General features: G+C 35.3%; 2 protein-coding genes across 4 annotated transcripts; one reads left to right on the top strand and one right to left on the bottom strand.

Moving 5' to 3' along the window:
• Window positions 1-2413: 2413 nt before the first annotated feature.
• On the top strand, window positions 2414-10252 carry zgc:163014 (uncharacterized protein LOC100038766 homolog). Of its 2 annotated transcripts, none has more exons than XM_056245500.1 (13): window positions 2414-2590; window positions 3385-3561; window positions 4190-4295; window positions 4814-4924; window positions 5100-5210; window positions 5319-5499; window positions 5948-6070; window positions 6453-6640; window positions 6751-6947; window positions 7940-8031; window positions 8134-8188; window positions 8383-8480; window positions 9725-10252. In XM_056245500.1, the coding sequence occupies exons 1-13, from the start codon at window positions 2529-2531 to the stop codon at window positions 9952-9954; spliced, it is 1731 nt and encodes a 576-aa protein (XP_056101475.1). In that variant the 5' UTR covers window positions 2414-2528; the 3' UTR covers window positions 9955-10252. The 2 variants fall into 2 exon arrangements, with proteins under 2 accessions (XP_056101475.1, XP_056101474.1); XM_056245499.1 differs by having other exon boundaries at window positions 4802-4924.
• A 223-nt stretch (window positions 10253-10475) lies between these two features.
• Window positions 10476-14664, bottom strand: gstz1 (glutathione S-transferase zeta 1). 2 transcript variants are annotated; one of them, XM_056245507.1, is made up of 9 exons: window positions 14544-14664; window positions 14160-14211; window positions 13997-14064; window positions 13522-13602; window positions 13312-13437; window positions 12356-12431; window positions 12144-12196; window positions 11751-11800; window positions 10476-10648 (listed from the first exon to the last, which is right to left on the bottom strand). In XM_056245507.1, the coding sequence occupies exons 1-9, from the start codon at window positions 14613-14615 to the stop codon at window positions 10528-10530; spliced, it is 699 nt and encodes a 232-aa protein (XP_056101482.1). In that variant the 5' UTR covers window positions 14616-14664; the 3' UTR covers window positions 10476-10527. The 2 variants fall into 2 exon arrangements, with proteins under 2 accessions (XP_056101482.1, XP_056101483.1); XM_056245508.1 differs by lacking the exon at window positions 14544-14664 and adding an exon at window positions 14294-14501.
• Window positions 14665-15207: the final 543 nt, after the last annotated feature.

Raw genomic sequence — 15207 nt, 5'->3', positions numbered from 1 at the left:
CTTGCTTTAAAAAAAATATATATATATATATATGGCTTTAAGATGTTACGTGCAAGATGATATATTTCATATAAAAGGTCCATATATGTTTTATAATTGTATTGTCTGACACCACAACAGAACTGTGGCATCACATATCAGGGACTACAGAGTAACTAATCAGGGAAAGTATATGGGTGGTGAACCGGGTCGAATGCTTTTCAAACAATTCTACACAATTCAAAGGGAAACAAAGACGGTGAGAAAGTCAATGTAGGTGACTTGGCAGAAGTCACTGTTGATTCAGGTAATGATATACGCGTTTTTCTTGTGTGTTTGTTTGGTTTTTTGCTGTTTTATGTCTAATATAATATTACATAGACCTGCATTGTGCAGCATCATACACTATTTCTTACATACTGCTAATACTGAGTTTGTTTTCTCAGCCACAAAGACACTGGAGACCACAGCTAGTTAAGATGTATTTGAAACCTCATATTCATATGTTTTTATTGCAGTTGCTTACTCTACTAAGATGGCCATCACATCAGTCACCAAATGGTTAAAGACTGCTTGTTTGCAACTTTAAACCATTTCCTGCCACAAAAGCTAATTTGTTGCATAACTGATCCAATATTTACACGTCCCAGGCTCTCATCTGGCGTGATTAAGGGTTGTTTGGCATCGGTTCGGTCTCTGAGGTCTGTATAGACACAATGCAGATGGCCTGTTGAAGACGTTTATTACATTTATGCCTCTTTTCCAAGGTGTCTAGAAAACTGCTTCTAGTAGCCTATATAGGTTTCATGATTCAGATAAGTTCATTGGAAGAGCTTTCTTGCTTATATCACGCAATATGTCTCGATAAGCGCTGCCAGGAGGTATAGCGTTAAGTTTCCTTGACGACTTCTTGATTATGAATATCAAATCACGCTGCAAACATTTCTTTTTCTACCTTAAATTATTTGCATGTCTTAAGAGACTGTTGCATTGTGCTGCTGAGGTAGGCTACTTTATGCTACCAATGTGCTTTTCTGCTAGTCTACCTTTTAGTATGATATGTATATGATATATGTTTGTCATCCTTTTTCGTTCGTTGTTTCATTTACTGTGTGTTGTTCACAATAAACGTTGAGATGAATTCAGTTTGCTGCCTGTTACATATCCAGACTCATGGCTCCTTCCTGGTCTTCTGATAATACACTGCGCTTCCTTGTGAGAGTAGCCATAAAAAGTGCTTTTTCAGCATTAAAATTTGTATGTTCTTGAACGACCACATGCACCATTTCCCCTTAAACAAAGGTTAATCTACTGAGTCATATCACCATTAGAACGAAGTGCCATTCTTTCTTATTTTAGATAGAGGGCGCTGTTAGACTGAAATAAAGACAACATTACAATCCTAATTTAAATCATTCGACTTTCTGCAAGGCCTTTGTTTATATTTTTTGAATATTTATGTAAAATAGCATGTTTGATTATGCTTTAATATAATTATACATCAGATATTAATATTATATCTAATTGCTCTTTTTATAAATAAATAACTTGGACAATTATAAACAAATCAATTAATTCAGGATTACATTTAGAGAAAATCACCATGAGCCAGCGGGTTGGTAATTTATTTATCACAAAATGTAGCACTGAGTGTTTGTATCAGTATTTATTATTTCTTAACTTTTTAATATTTATTTAGCTGTCAATGATTATTCCTTTTTAATGACATATCTTAATGTATTTATTTATGCTGTCACTCCATAATCAAACATTTTCAGTATAAGAAATGTTAATTGATCATGACTGAGTGTTGTGCATTGTTATTGTATTGTAGAAATAATACTAATATATATATATATATATATATGTATACATATATATATACGGTACTCAAATAAATATTTAAAAAATTAAAATGGCAAAAACACTAGAAAATAGCATGTATTGTATTAAATGTTTTTAAATAAATTATTTCAGGATTACATTTTGTGAAAATTGGGTCCAGATTATCATTCTTGCATTCATTAAATGTTTTGAGTTTTGTATCTTTTTTGTTGTTGTTGTTGTTGTTATTCGCGATTATTTTTTAATAAATAGGCTTATGTCCCGGTTTTATTTTTTCTAAAACGTTTTTCTTATTTATTTTGTTATTCAGGATTGTTCGCTATTTACTTTCACAAAATGTATTAGGCCTATGGCTTTTTTGTAGGTTATTAATTAGGTCTCCTGTTTATTTTTTTTCTAAACTTTTGATTTTGTATTTATTTAGCTATTTATGATTATTCATTCATTAGCTATACTTACATTTTAATTTATTTTTTTATTTTTTTCGAAAGGAGATTCGAAAGCACACGGAGCCGTCTGCTCTCGCGGTAGGCCTACTCTGATGTCATCCGCCGATCGGTCACACCTGTGGCGCGTGAGGCACAGGACTCAGGAGGTGATAAATACAGCAGAGGTTGTGCGTGATAGGCTGCTGCTGTGATCGAGTGTTTGCAGGCCTCACGCCGAGAGCACTGGAGGAGTTTGACCGAATCTGAATCAACAGAATGGGCAAAGTTCACTTTTATGCAGTCTGGTCCTTACGTGAAGCACCTCGTCAGTTTATACGGTGGGCGCTTTCATTTGATCCACTGACTATATGACCTAATATCAATGTGTTATATGCAGCAGGTTGCAATTAAACAAACACGAAGGGGTTTAGGGTATCACAATTTTACAGCAATGCTTATTTCTCAAGGTAGAAATCTTTTTATTACAAAAAGAGTAGCTGGATATGTCCATGTTCACCAAAAAAAAGGAAAATTCTGTCATTTAGTCATCCTCAAGTTGTTCCAAACCTGTATGAATTTCTCTTTTCTGCTGAACACAAAATATATTTAGAAGAATATAGGTAACCTAACAATTGATGGGCCCCATTGACTTCCATAGTATTGTTTTTCTGTACTATGTAAGTCAATGGGATCCATCAAGTTACATTCTTCAAAATATCTTTTGTGTTCAGCAGAGGATAGGAGAAAGCAACATCAAAAATCCCTGTCAATCACATGATCACACCACAACCATCCAACAATTAAATCAGTTCCCCATGGACAAAATCAAGTCCCGCCCATTCGAATATAGTAAACAGTAGGGACAAAAAAGACGATCAGAACTTCTGTTACTGTATGCCGACTTTAATTATATAGTTGACACGTTTTTGAATGTATGCCAGTGTAGTTTAAATGGATATGTTTGTTTAGGACTTTGTAATAAAATGTCATAATTAACAAGATGGTTTTTGAAACCAATGTAAACACTGCTAGAGTAACAAAGCATTTATAGTTAGTATAATTGTGGATCTAGCCCTTGTGACACCTCCCTGTATGAAAACCTTTTTTATTTTTATTTATTTACCCCATTTAGAAATGTCAACCGTATGATGTACCAGGTTCAGATGCCGTTACCTTTACCGAAGCAGCTGATAGTATTTGGTTTAGGGGAATGGTCATCCTTCTCCAGTGACACCGAGATCTCTGTGGAGGTTCTGCTGGGTCCAGAGGTCAAATCACAGGTCATCGGGACTCTTTCACCTCACTCCGGGCAAGTACAGTGAAGATTCTCATATTCCCATCCCGATGTTATTGTTAGAACTATTACAAATTGTTTTCGGTAAATGAAATGGAGGTGAAATATGCAGAATCCCTGACAGCATTCAAAAGACAACTGAAAACTCATCTCTTCCGTGAGCACTTAGCATAGCAAAAAAAAAAAAAAAAATTCTTTCCTTTTCCTTTAAATCCTTGCTTATCTGGCTTATGCTACTCCGAGCAATGTCTGAACTTTGTATTTTGAGCACTTCTTGCGTTGTTTTTGTCTCTTCACGATGACTCGCTTGGTTTAGTCCTCAGTTGTAAGTCGCTTTGGATAAAAGCGTCTGCTAAATGACTAAATGTAAATGTAAATAAAATGTAAAAAAATCAGATGAAAAACGTAACTTATGACACTAAAAAAAACGTGGCAACTTGGCCATGGAAACTAAGTGTAATGGTTCTAAAATGACTAAAACTGAAGAAAAAAAATGTCTAGCTACATAGAAATATAACCAACAACAAAAATAATGCAATTGACAAAAGCACACACATTTTCTAAAACTTCAAATGAAAACTGAAATTTTGAAAATAAAAGCTAACTAATAATACGTTTTGTCTGGGACACTTTATCTGTGAAGGTGTCTGATCTGGCAAGGGGTTTGGACTCCTGAACTCCTCACTGAAGCCAAACACAGAGGCAGGAGAGGAGTTTATGCCAAAGTCTTGCTCCGCATCACTGGACAGGTATTTCAACCTCTTCTCTCACTGATGCCGATTGTCCTGTTTTTTGCCTTTCTCGTCCATCCTTTACAAACTTCTTAGATGTTGTTAACCATATACTAATATAAACAATATGTCGAGATCATGATCAAATTTACGTCGAAAACGATGATGAGGTCTGGACATTTTTACTCGATATGGATTCATCTAACAGCCAATCACACAGCAGAAATAAACATGACAAAAGCCAGTCAGTGCATGTCGCTAATACGTGATTTCTGCGTGAATGAACGGTGCGGTTTCGTCTGATACACAAACCCACACACGTGACATTATATTGTTTATTATTAAATTGATTGACAAATATTAAGAAGGTTGATGTCTAACTTTAAAAAATGAATGAGGAGGAGAAGGGTAGTGAATGACGTCCCGGGCCACTTAAGACCCAAGGTATGCATTTTAGGGTTAAAGGTAAATGAATATCGTGATGCATATGGATATCGTATGATATTTTTGGCCATATCGCCCAGCCCTATTTGAAGGTGAGCTCCAGTTTTATCAGCAGCACTCCACGAGTGAGGAGGAAACGTCTAGCGCTGAACCACTCCTCCAATCTCTCCAGCACCCTTCTCAGCAGCGGAGAGAGTCATGATGTGAGTCACGCTTTACTGAAGACTTAAGAGAAATGATCCATTCATTGTTCGTCAGTGGATTACAAGGTCATTTCTAACCGAACCAGTCATCAGATTTCACAATTTTTAGACATACGGTTTATAAAAACATCTTGAGACATGACACAAAAGAATGACTACTTGTGTTTCTGTGAAGATCACCCAGAGATCACCTCCCGAGGGAAGCGTCAGCTGTGCGGAGCTGGGCCAAAGCAAAACGGAGACACGGGAAAACGCTCTACTCAGTGTTCAGGGTGTGTGGCCAATGGTAAGGAAGGAGTCATCCACAAACTAGTTCTTCAGCAAGTAGATCATCTCCAGGCAGCGAGAGAGTCTCAAATGTTTCAACTTACTGTGTCTTTGTGTGGTTTTGAAGGATAAAACTCCAAGACGCTCCATTATAGGAATAAAGGGGAATGTTTGGAGTTCTGAAGAACCGGAAAGCCCTTGGGATCCAAACCTAGTTTCAAGCCTGAAGAAACGCAAACTTTGTAAAATGTCTGCGATAGATTTAGAGGACGAGACGACGGTCAAACGTGTGAAGAGTTGCAGGGCTGGTAAAGGCTCATTCCTCTGCTCAAATTAAATATCACTTATGGTTATTTACACACTTGGAATTTTTTATGTTACATCATGATAGTTTCAGAATTGGTTATTGATATAACTATTGAAATGATGGCATAGTTTATATTTTTATTACATAAAATATAATTCTTTTGTATCACATTGAGAACCCAAATGGGTGAAATATTATAATATGTTGACATTTTGAAAAGAAAATGACATATGTATGTTTAACTGTCAATAATTACTGGTGTTTGCCAAGGTAAGCTATTGCCCATAAAAAGTACAATAAAACTATGTAATTTTCTAATCTTTGGATTTTATTTTATTTTTCAATTCCCATGTAATTGGTAGAAAGTGACCATGAGAATGGCCTCAGCTGCTGACATGACATTAAATTCTCAAAACCCCTAACCCTAAAGTGTTTTATTTATTCCTCAGACTGTCCATCAAAGCGCTGGAGCCACGCAATGTGTTTGAGTGATCCTGAAACGGCCGTTCTGATTGGTGGAGAGGCTGATGACCAGGCCAATTGTAAAGACTCTATATGGAAACTGGAGATTGGTACGTTACACAGTAAATCTATCGAAATTCCATTACTTTTTAAAAAAATTTTTTTTTACAAATATACATTATGTAATTACTATTATGGAAGCATTATTATATAGAATTAATAACTTATTTCTAAATTAACTATATAAGTTTCTTACCACAAAGGGAAGAATTTCAAATATTTTCTTTACGTACAGTATGTCTTTGGTTAAGATTAATTGGAGAATATATATATTTTTTTAATATAATTTTATATAAATCCTATAAATATTATTGTATACAATTAAATAATTTAATACTTATTTAAATATTTATTTATTTAATAAATGAAATTGTTTCATACTAATAACTGCAATGTACCTTTAACATACCTTTCAATGGTAATAATTCTCAGACAATGATTTCTGGTTCCCCATGGACGTCGCATCATCTGAGGTCAGTCCACCAAGCTCACAAGGTCACTCTGCAACCTTCGATCCTGAGTCTAAAGTCATCTATGTGTACGGTGGCCTGAGAGACGGCCAGCGGTACAGTGATATTTATGTACTGGACACTATAACATGGAAGTGGAAGCTTGTTTCTGTGAGTATTAGATCATTTATTTCAGTAATTTCATTTAGGATTTGTGTATGTTTTGTGTAACATGATCATTTGGTTTCTGCATTCTGTGTGTCACTTTTGGGTTCGGATAGGCAAAGGGAAATATCCCGTCATTGGCATACCACAGTGGCACAGTCTATAAGAAGGAGTTGTATGTATTTGGAGGGATGCAGCCCAGCCGATGTCCTGAAGGCAAGGAGTGCAGTAACGCATTATACATCTTCAACCCAGAACATGGTCTGTGGTATCAACCGATTGTGGAGGGTGACCGTCCTCTGCCCAGGTTTGGGTAAGTAGTTGACTTTCTCTTTTTCTTTCTTCCTCTTCCATCTTCCTAATCTTCATAAAAGTAGTCCATACAACATTCAGTGACTTGGGAACCTATGGAAGCTTGTTTCCGTCATGGAATAAAACATTTAAAAAAAGGTAATTTTCTTGCAAAAGCGAGTTTGTATCTTACAATTCATACGTCACAGTCAGAATTGCAAGGTATAAACTTGAAATGACAAGTTATAAAGTCTGAATAGTGAGAAATAAATGAAGAAAAATTGTGAGATAAAGAGTTTATTTCTCGCTATTTTGACTTTATAACTCACAATTGCATTTGAGAAGTCCCAATAACCCCTTTTTTTCCATTCTGTGGTGGAAACAAGCTTCCACGGGAACTGGATCAGTCTGATTTCTTACTTTTTCCACATACAGTATGCTCACATAAAGCGATATACAACAGTATATAGCAAATCTCAACTGCCTGATTGTTTATATAGCAGCAAAATACATCGCTAGGCAATAATGTAGTTTATATTTTGCGGCGATATAAACAATCAAGCTGATGAGATTTGCTATAGACCTCAGTCAGGTTAGACGCCATATTGAATTAAAGGGATAGTTCACCCAAAAATTTAAATTGTCATCATTTACTCACTCTCAAGTTGTTCCAAACCTGTATGAGTTTTTCTTCTGTTGAAAACAAAATATATTTTGAAGAATGTTGGTAACCAGACAGTTGACGGTAGTCATTGGTTTCCATAGCAGGAAAAAAAAAAAATACTACGGAAATCAGTGGCTCCCGTCCAGTACCAATGTCTGGTTACCAATATTCTTCAAATTATCATCTTTTGTTTTCAACAGAAGAAAGAAACTCATACAGGTTTAGAGCAACTTGAGGGTGAGTAAATAATGACAGCATTTACATTTTTGGGGTGAACTAAGTTTTTAGCCTAAGATTTTAGTCCATTTATTTGAACTATAATTTGTCTAATTGTTTGTTGTTTATATCAGCCACTCCAACACGTTGCTGTCCAACAAGATGATCATTTTTGGTGGGAGAAAAACCGCCACCTACCTCAATGATCTTCACATCCTGGATCTTGGTAATGACCTGGAGCACATTGGTATCTTCTGGTATTCACTGTCTGCTGTTGTTCATATTATCCCTGTCTCGAATACTAAGTCTTTTCTTTCTTGTGGAAAAGGCTTCATGGAATACACTGCTGTAAAGTACGAAAACATGCCACCATTGGCTCGTGGGTAAGACTTTAAATTATGAATGCTCTTCAGACCATCACAACTTATTTTTAAAGAACTTTACAATATGTTGATAGTTAAAGTAAAATTCCTTTTTGAAGCATTTAGAAATTCTTCATTGAGTAGGCTTGTGTGCTGTGCATGTGTATTGAAGTGAAGACTGAAGTTTATTTTTCCTACCTGATTCAACTGGGCAGGTTTCACGCTGCTCTACCCGTGTCTGACAACAGGGTGCTGATCAGCGGAGGCTGCAGTGCTATAGGAGCCCTACAGGACCTCCATCTCTTTAACATAGGTTTGTCATTCCCTAATTGACTACATGAAGTACTATACAAATATCTACACTGCCCGGCCAAAAAAAAGTCACTGTTTGGATCAGACTGTTGACTCTTCAGTCAAGATCTTGTTTTGACAATGCAAGAGTCCAGCACTCTGTGAAGTCTCCTCCAGCACATCCCAAAGACTTTCAATGAATTTAAGGTCTGGACTCAGAGGAGCCAATTCATGTGTGAAAATGATTCTTCACGCTCCTCACAACCATTCTTTCACAATTTGAGCCTGATGAATCTTGACATTGTCATCCTAGAATATGGCCATGATGTGTCTTCCTACATGGTTGTTTAAGAAATGAAAAGCTACACACTCCATCAATTAGGGTTAGAAGAACTGTTGCCAAACATATAACATGCTAGAAACATCATAATCCCTGCAATACTGATCCAATCATAGACTCTTAAGCATTTGCATATTTAAATCCAAACAGCGACTTTGTTTTGGCTGGGCAGTGTATATCTAATTAAAGTTTAAATACCTTAAAGTACCAACCAACTTGTGAATTGGTTTTAAAATTATGCTGATGGGCTTTTTTTTTTTTTTTTAAAGGTACGCTATAGCGGTTAAAAAAAAACTTTATTGTTAAAAATTTTTTGTTTGTACTTTCGTGACTATGCGGATGAATATGTTTTTTGTACCGCTCATAAAACATTCACTACTAGGCTTAAAAGATAGAATCAGTTTAGATGGAGAGGATCTCAAGCTGACTAGCTGAAGACGATACTAAAGCTGATACTGCAGCTTTTACCCATTAATAAACACGATACTTCCTTGAAAATAAATTCCAGCTCAAAGCTACAACCATAATGAAATGCCCCCTCACATTACATAATGCTTTACAATCAACTCTGTTAGAGAGCTACATATGGCAATTTATCTGTTCAATAATTTCCCTCACTTCTCGCCATCTCTGAAAAGCCAAGCCAATGTTGATTCTTGTTTTATTACGAGCTCTGTCACATTCTCTTTTTGCCAGCAGACTTAAAGTAATACTGATGCCCAGATGGAAATATATATATATATATATATATATATATATATATATAAATATTTCAAAAAAGTATTGTCCAGATCTCCGCCGGACCTCTTGTGACTTTAATTGAATACCCCTGAATATAGATGGTCTCAAAGCAAAATGTCCCAGATCATTGATTGGTTCTTTACAAGGCTTTACCGTTATTAGTCTGAAAGGATGCGTGTTTGCAGATACCAGCTCCTGGACATCAGTGGTGTCCCCATTGCTTTGCTCTAAGCCTCGCGCAGGCCACAGTCTGATAAGCCTGGCTTGTACAAAGGCTTCATCTTCAGACCCGAGGGATCAGCGTCATGGCAACAGCCTCTCTCTCCAGTGTAACATCCTAGTGTTCGGAGGGTCCGACTGTTCAGGAACATTTTATAATGACACCATTAAATGCACGGTTGAACTCCGTGTTTAGGATCAGGGACTACATGATTTGTTTTTCTTCTGAGAAATGAATGTAGGGTTTTACAGGAACCCAATGTAAAAAATTGGAATACAAGAAGCACTTTTATCGTTTGTTTTTTTTAAACGTTGCATTGTTGCAGTTTTAGCATGAACAGCTGTTTTACAGCTACTGTTTTTATAATCTCCTTCAAAGCAAGCAAAGGCTTCACTCTCACTTACATGTGTAGTTCAGGTTTGTGTTTAGTACAGTACATTCAGAGACTCGATGTATTTTTGTGCAATAAATGTTTTCTCTTATTTTGCACGTATTTTACACGTTTTCATCGTTTGTATTTTTGTCCACTTTGTACGTTTGACGTTGTACTCTCACTTTTTCCTTTGAGTCACTGGCATGTGCAGCTCATCTCTTGTTCATGGATGTCTGAAAGTTACTAAAAGCAAATCTAGACTTTTCACCAAAGCAATAAATGCAGTACTTTGCGAAAAAAAGAATCTGAACTGTCTTAACTTTTTAATGAAGAGTCTCACAACTGTTCATCAAAGCGATTTATTGATTTCATTATGGATCATTAGAAAGTTATGCCTACAAATCATCAGGCGTATCAGGTTGATGTGATGGATGACTGACTTCGAAAGCATCGATCTCGATTAAGGTCTGGTTCAATCGTCTGATAGTAGGGAACTGGGACATATCCACCTTGAACCTAAAGGATGGTAGAATTTACATTAGTGTTTGTTTAGCATAAACCTTTTTAACTGGCATTGGTCCAGGAAGTATTTTTTTCCATTAATTTCTTCCATAGGGATTTAAAAAAAATCTTCGATAAGGCGCCATGATCTAAGTCCATCAGCTACGAGTTGAATAAGAAACATTACACACTTTGATTTGAAGCAACAACAAAAAAAACTGATAATCGGATAAAAAGACAGGTACAAGATAGTTTTAACAGCTTTAGTGAGGTAAAGAACTACAATCCCATGAAACATGATCAATCAGCTGGGGGAAATTAAAGGTCCATCTTCGTCTGTGAGCAGTGTTTACTGAGCTAGATGAACATTAGTTCACAAATAAAATGTTTAAATTGTTACTGCCTTTAGTTATTATGTTAGATGTAGTAATGCTTAAAAGCACTAACTTGAGATTTATACTTGGTTTTAATAAATAAGCATTAATAACAGTGTCAATGTAAAAATACAAAACAGAATTGTATTTGGTCTCTTTTGAATGTAATGTTTAACCAGGAAAATTTGACAACATTCAATGTAACTGGGACATGAATTTATGTTTGATTTATAAAAAAAATTAAGATTGCCACATAATTTCAAAATGCCACTATATATATATATATATATATATACAATATATTTTACATTCATTGCAAAATATGTATTTATATATATATTCAAATATTTATTTATTTATATTATTTGTAAATATAAGTATTTTGAGAGCGTAGGAAGACTTTTAAAGAGGTTTGTCATTCTTTCGCAGTGCTTCATGGGAAAGAGTTCTTCTGGTACGTTTTGCTTGTTTCAACTGTCTGATTGGAGGAATTTTCTGTACAGCATCATAGTTACTGTAGTTTTTCACCACGAATTCTGCTGTTAAACATGATTATTTTAAAACTAAGTTGAAATAATGCAGGCCAACAGCTTCGGCAGAAGGAAATAGTCGCTCACAATATAGGGCTGTCTTTAAAGGTTTATAATTTATCATTAAAAATCATTTTCCCTATGGAGAAACTGAATGGAGTTTTTACCGACCGCTGCACTCTATGATGTTAGCTTTAAAGAGACATGTTTTACCTTTCAGCGTTGTAGACTTGAGGCACAAGACAAATATCTGCCATGGATATCTAGAGGATGAACAGTGTAATAACGCCATGATATCAAAGCACATTATAGTTGAATTTATAATTCTCATACATCACTGTTTAAAAGTGTGGGGTCTGTAAGATTAAAAAATAATAATAATACTTTGATTCAGCTAGGATAAATTATATTAAACCATTTCAAATTTTAAATTGTAATAATATGTCACAATATTATGGGTTTTACAGTATTTTTAATCAAATAAATGCAGCCTTGGTGAGCATAAGAGACTTCTTACAAAAACATTAAAAATCTTACCAACCCCAAAGATTTGAATATATAATATACTGCGATTTCTTTTGATTACATTTGGTAAAGTATTATTACCTCATCCCCCACACAGTATTTTCCTGCTGTCTGCTTCAGGATAGGCTCCAGAGCTTCAAATAACACACACAATAACATTCCATTATACAATTAAAGCAATTAGTTAGCATGTTAGGACAGTAATTGGATCAAAGATAAAAACAAATAACCTGACGGTTTATATGACAGCAAGATGTCACTGCATTTAAAAGTCCTTAATGAAAAAAACTCACCCTCGAATCCTCGGTTGATGAAATGTTGAGCCCACTGTACCTTCTCTGCTCCAATCTTCTGAATCACGTACAGATTCTGAAATACAGCATCATTAAAAATAATGGGTCTCCGAGGTTTTTAATGTAATGTTTGACTGACATTCTCTAAATAAAGCACTGATGCAAGATTCGCTTGTAGAGGACTAATGTTTACTTTTCTATGTGATTGGACATGATTTTTACCTCACAGATGATAAAATGAGCGGAAACTTTTTGTTAAAGGGATACTCCACTTGTTTTGGAAATAGGCTCATTTTACAACTCCCTCAGAGTTAAACTGTTGAGTTTTACCATTTTTTTCTGGTTACTGATATTCTTCTAAATATCAGGAAATCGGTTGAATGGATTCGAAAATGGTAAAACTCAACTGTTTAACTCTGAGGGAGTTGTAAAATGAGCCTATTTCCAAAAAATGTGGAGTATCCCTTTAAAGAAGCGACCTGGTAGTGATGGAAATATTATAGGGATTTGGGGTTGGGCTCTCTTTATTTTTTTATTTTATTATTTTTTTTTTTTTACAAATGTGCACCTTTAAAGTCACTGAAATCAAAATGGACCATTTTTATTTTTCTATGGAATATTGCAGTATTTATAATGAATGATTTATCCATCCACATCATTTTTATTTATTTATTCATGTACCCTCATAATCTTTCATCAAAATAACTTTCCCTCCCAGCATCTCTTCTGTTCTCTGATGACACGTTTACTGGCGTGAGGGCGGGATCAACCTGTCACTCACATGACATCACAGCAATAACAAACCACAACCATCCAATCAATTTCCCACAAACAAAATCAAGCCCCGCCTTGTTCAAAAAGGCATTTCACTCAGACATACTTCACAACCGGGAAGAAAAACGTCCATTTCTTAGCGACTTTAAAAATGATGTCATGTCTCACACACTCACACTCACCTGGAGGGGCTGGATCCCTGATGCGATGATGTCACAAATGATGCGGACGTGAGCTCGCTGTTTTGGGTCTGCAGGCAGGAGGCGGGGCTGTGGCCGAGTTTCCTCGATGTACTGGATAATGGCCAACTGTGTTGTTAAATAACAAATCAATGTTAACATGAAATTATATCATTTCTGTGTGCTACAAAGCAGGAGAATCCATGTTCTTACCGACTGAGACAAGGTGATGCCATCGATGGTGACTGCAGGGACTTGCTTCATTGGATTTATTGCCTTAAACTGATCTGTGAGCTTGTGAAGAAGATTACTCAGTTAAGAGAATTGAGTTAGTGCCAACATGGAATGTAATAGATCAGAGGCTTTCAATCTTTTAGAGGCCAAGGACCCCCATATGATCATCCTCGTGAGGGAGCCCCATCCTAAAACTGAATCTAATTTCCAACATTTACATATTTATTTAAAACACATCTAATCTATATTAATCTTAACTATTAATTCAATTTTAATTTCTTCATTTGAATATATTTATTTAATTCTTTTAATCTTTATTTTTACATTTTTCTCTCTCTCTAAAATTCTCCACCTAGCACTCCCTTTGCAGTCCCCGGACCCCAGTTTGAAAGCCCCTGTATAGATAATGTTAGATAAATATCAACAATCCAGAGCAGAGATTTCTGCAGTATACCTGTTGCCCGCCATCCTTGATGAGATTTACTGGTTTCTGCTCATATTCAATGCCTTTCAACGCAAACGCTAGGAATATTTAAAAACACATTAGAGTAAACTAACATTGAAATATGCAGAAATAGATTCAAGTAATAGAATGAACTGATGTCTTCAAAACTCACCTATCCGGACTCTCCAAGAGCAAGAACTCCTATAGTATCCATAAAGAACAGGCTAGAACATTAAAAAACAAAGCAGTCAAATAATGTATTAGAAACAAGAACTTAATTTAAGATAAGCAACAACGTATTTAAACCTTCGCTTGTGTCTCCATGGTATTCATATATCTGTTCTGCAACTACTGAAACTACACAAGAAAAAAAACTACTACTACTTGGTCAACCAATGAGATGCAGCACCAAAAATCCTCCTCCTGGCTGAGGCTTTTGTGACTAAGCAGCAACTTCACTGGACTTCGGAAGACATCTGGAAATGTGTGTGCGTTTAGATGTCTATCATCTCTCATCTGCAATGTTCATCCAAGCATACGGGATTTGTGCGTTTACCTTGATTACACGTGCAGCTGATGCACTCAGATTGTTGGTCCCTGAAAAGAAAGGACTTTGTTTGAGAATCATTTATTGATGCTGGGTGGGTTCACAAACAGTCCTTCTTATGAACCGATTCTTTTTGAGGATTCAGTCTAACCGATTCGTGAACCGTTTAGGATGATTAAAAAACAAATAATGTTTACTGTTAACGATTTTTGGAATCATTCCTATGAAATATATATATAAAAAAAATCAACAATATTATTTCTTATATTGGAAGTCATATTTTGAGGAATCAGTCGAACCGATTCGCGAACCTTTTAAGAGGACTTTTCTTTAGGAATAAAAAGAAATGTGGGAACAAAACTGTGAAACGATTATTGGAACCATTCATATTAAATATTTTTATTAAAAACAGACCATTATTATTTCTTATATTGGAAGTCATATTCTTATTTGTGTTAGCAATAATTTTAACAAAAGTGTTTGAACAATAACAAACAAACATAATAAAATAAAAATTTAAAAATTTAAATTTTTTATTTTTTTTATTTAAAATAAAATAAAAAAATAACTAAAAAACAACTAAACATTTAAATACTTAAATTTTAAGTATTTAAAAACGAAAACGAAATATTCGTTTTTAAATATTAAAAATTAACCGTTCGAACGAACCGAA

This window comes from Rhinichthys klamathensis, unplaced genomic scaffold (assembly GCF_029890125.1).
Source record: "Rhinichthys klamathensis goyatoka isolate OS25496 unplaced genomic scaffold, OSU_Roscu_1.1 h1tg000032l_1, whole genome shotgun sequence".
In the NCBI taxonomy this organism is placed as follows: Eukaryota; Metazoa; Chordata; class Actinopteri; order Cypriniformes; family Leuciscidae; genus Rhinichthys; species Rhinichthys klamathensis.
This window is presented reverse-complemented; position numbering and strand designations above follow the sequence as displayed.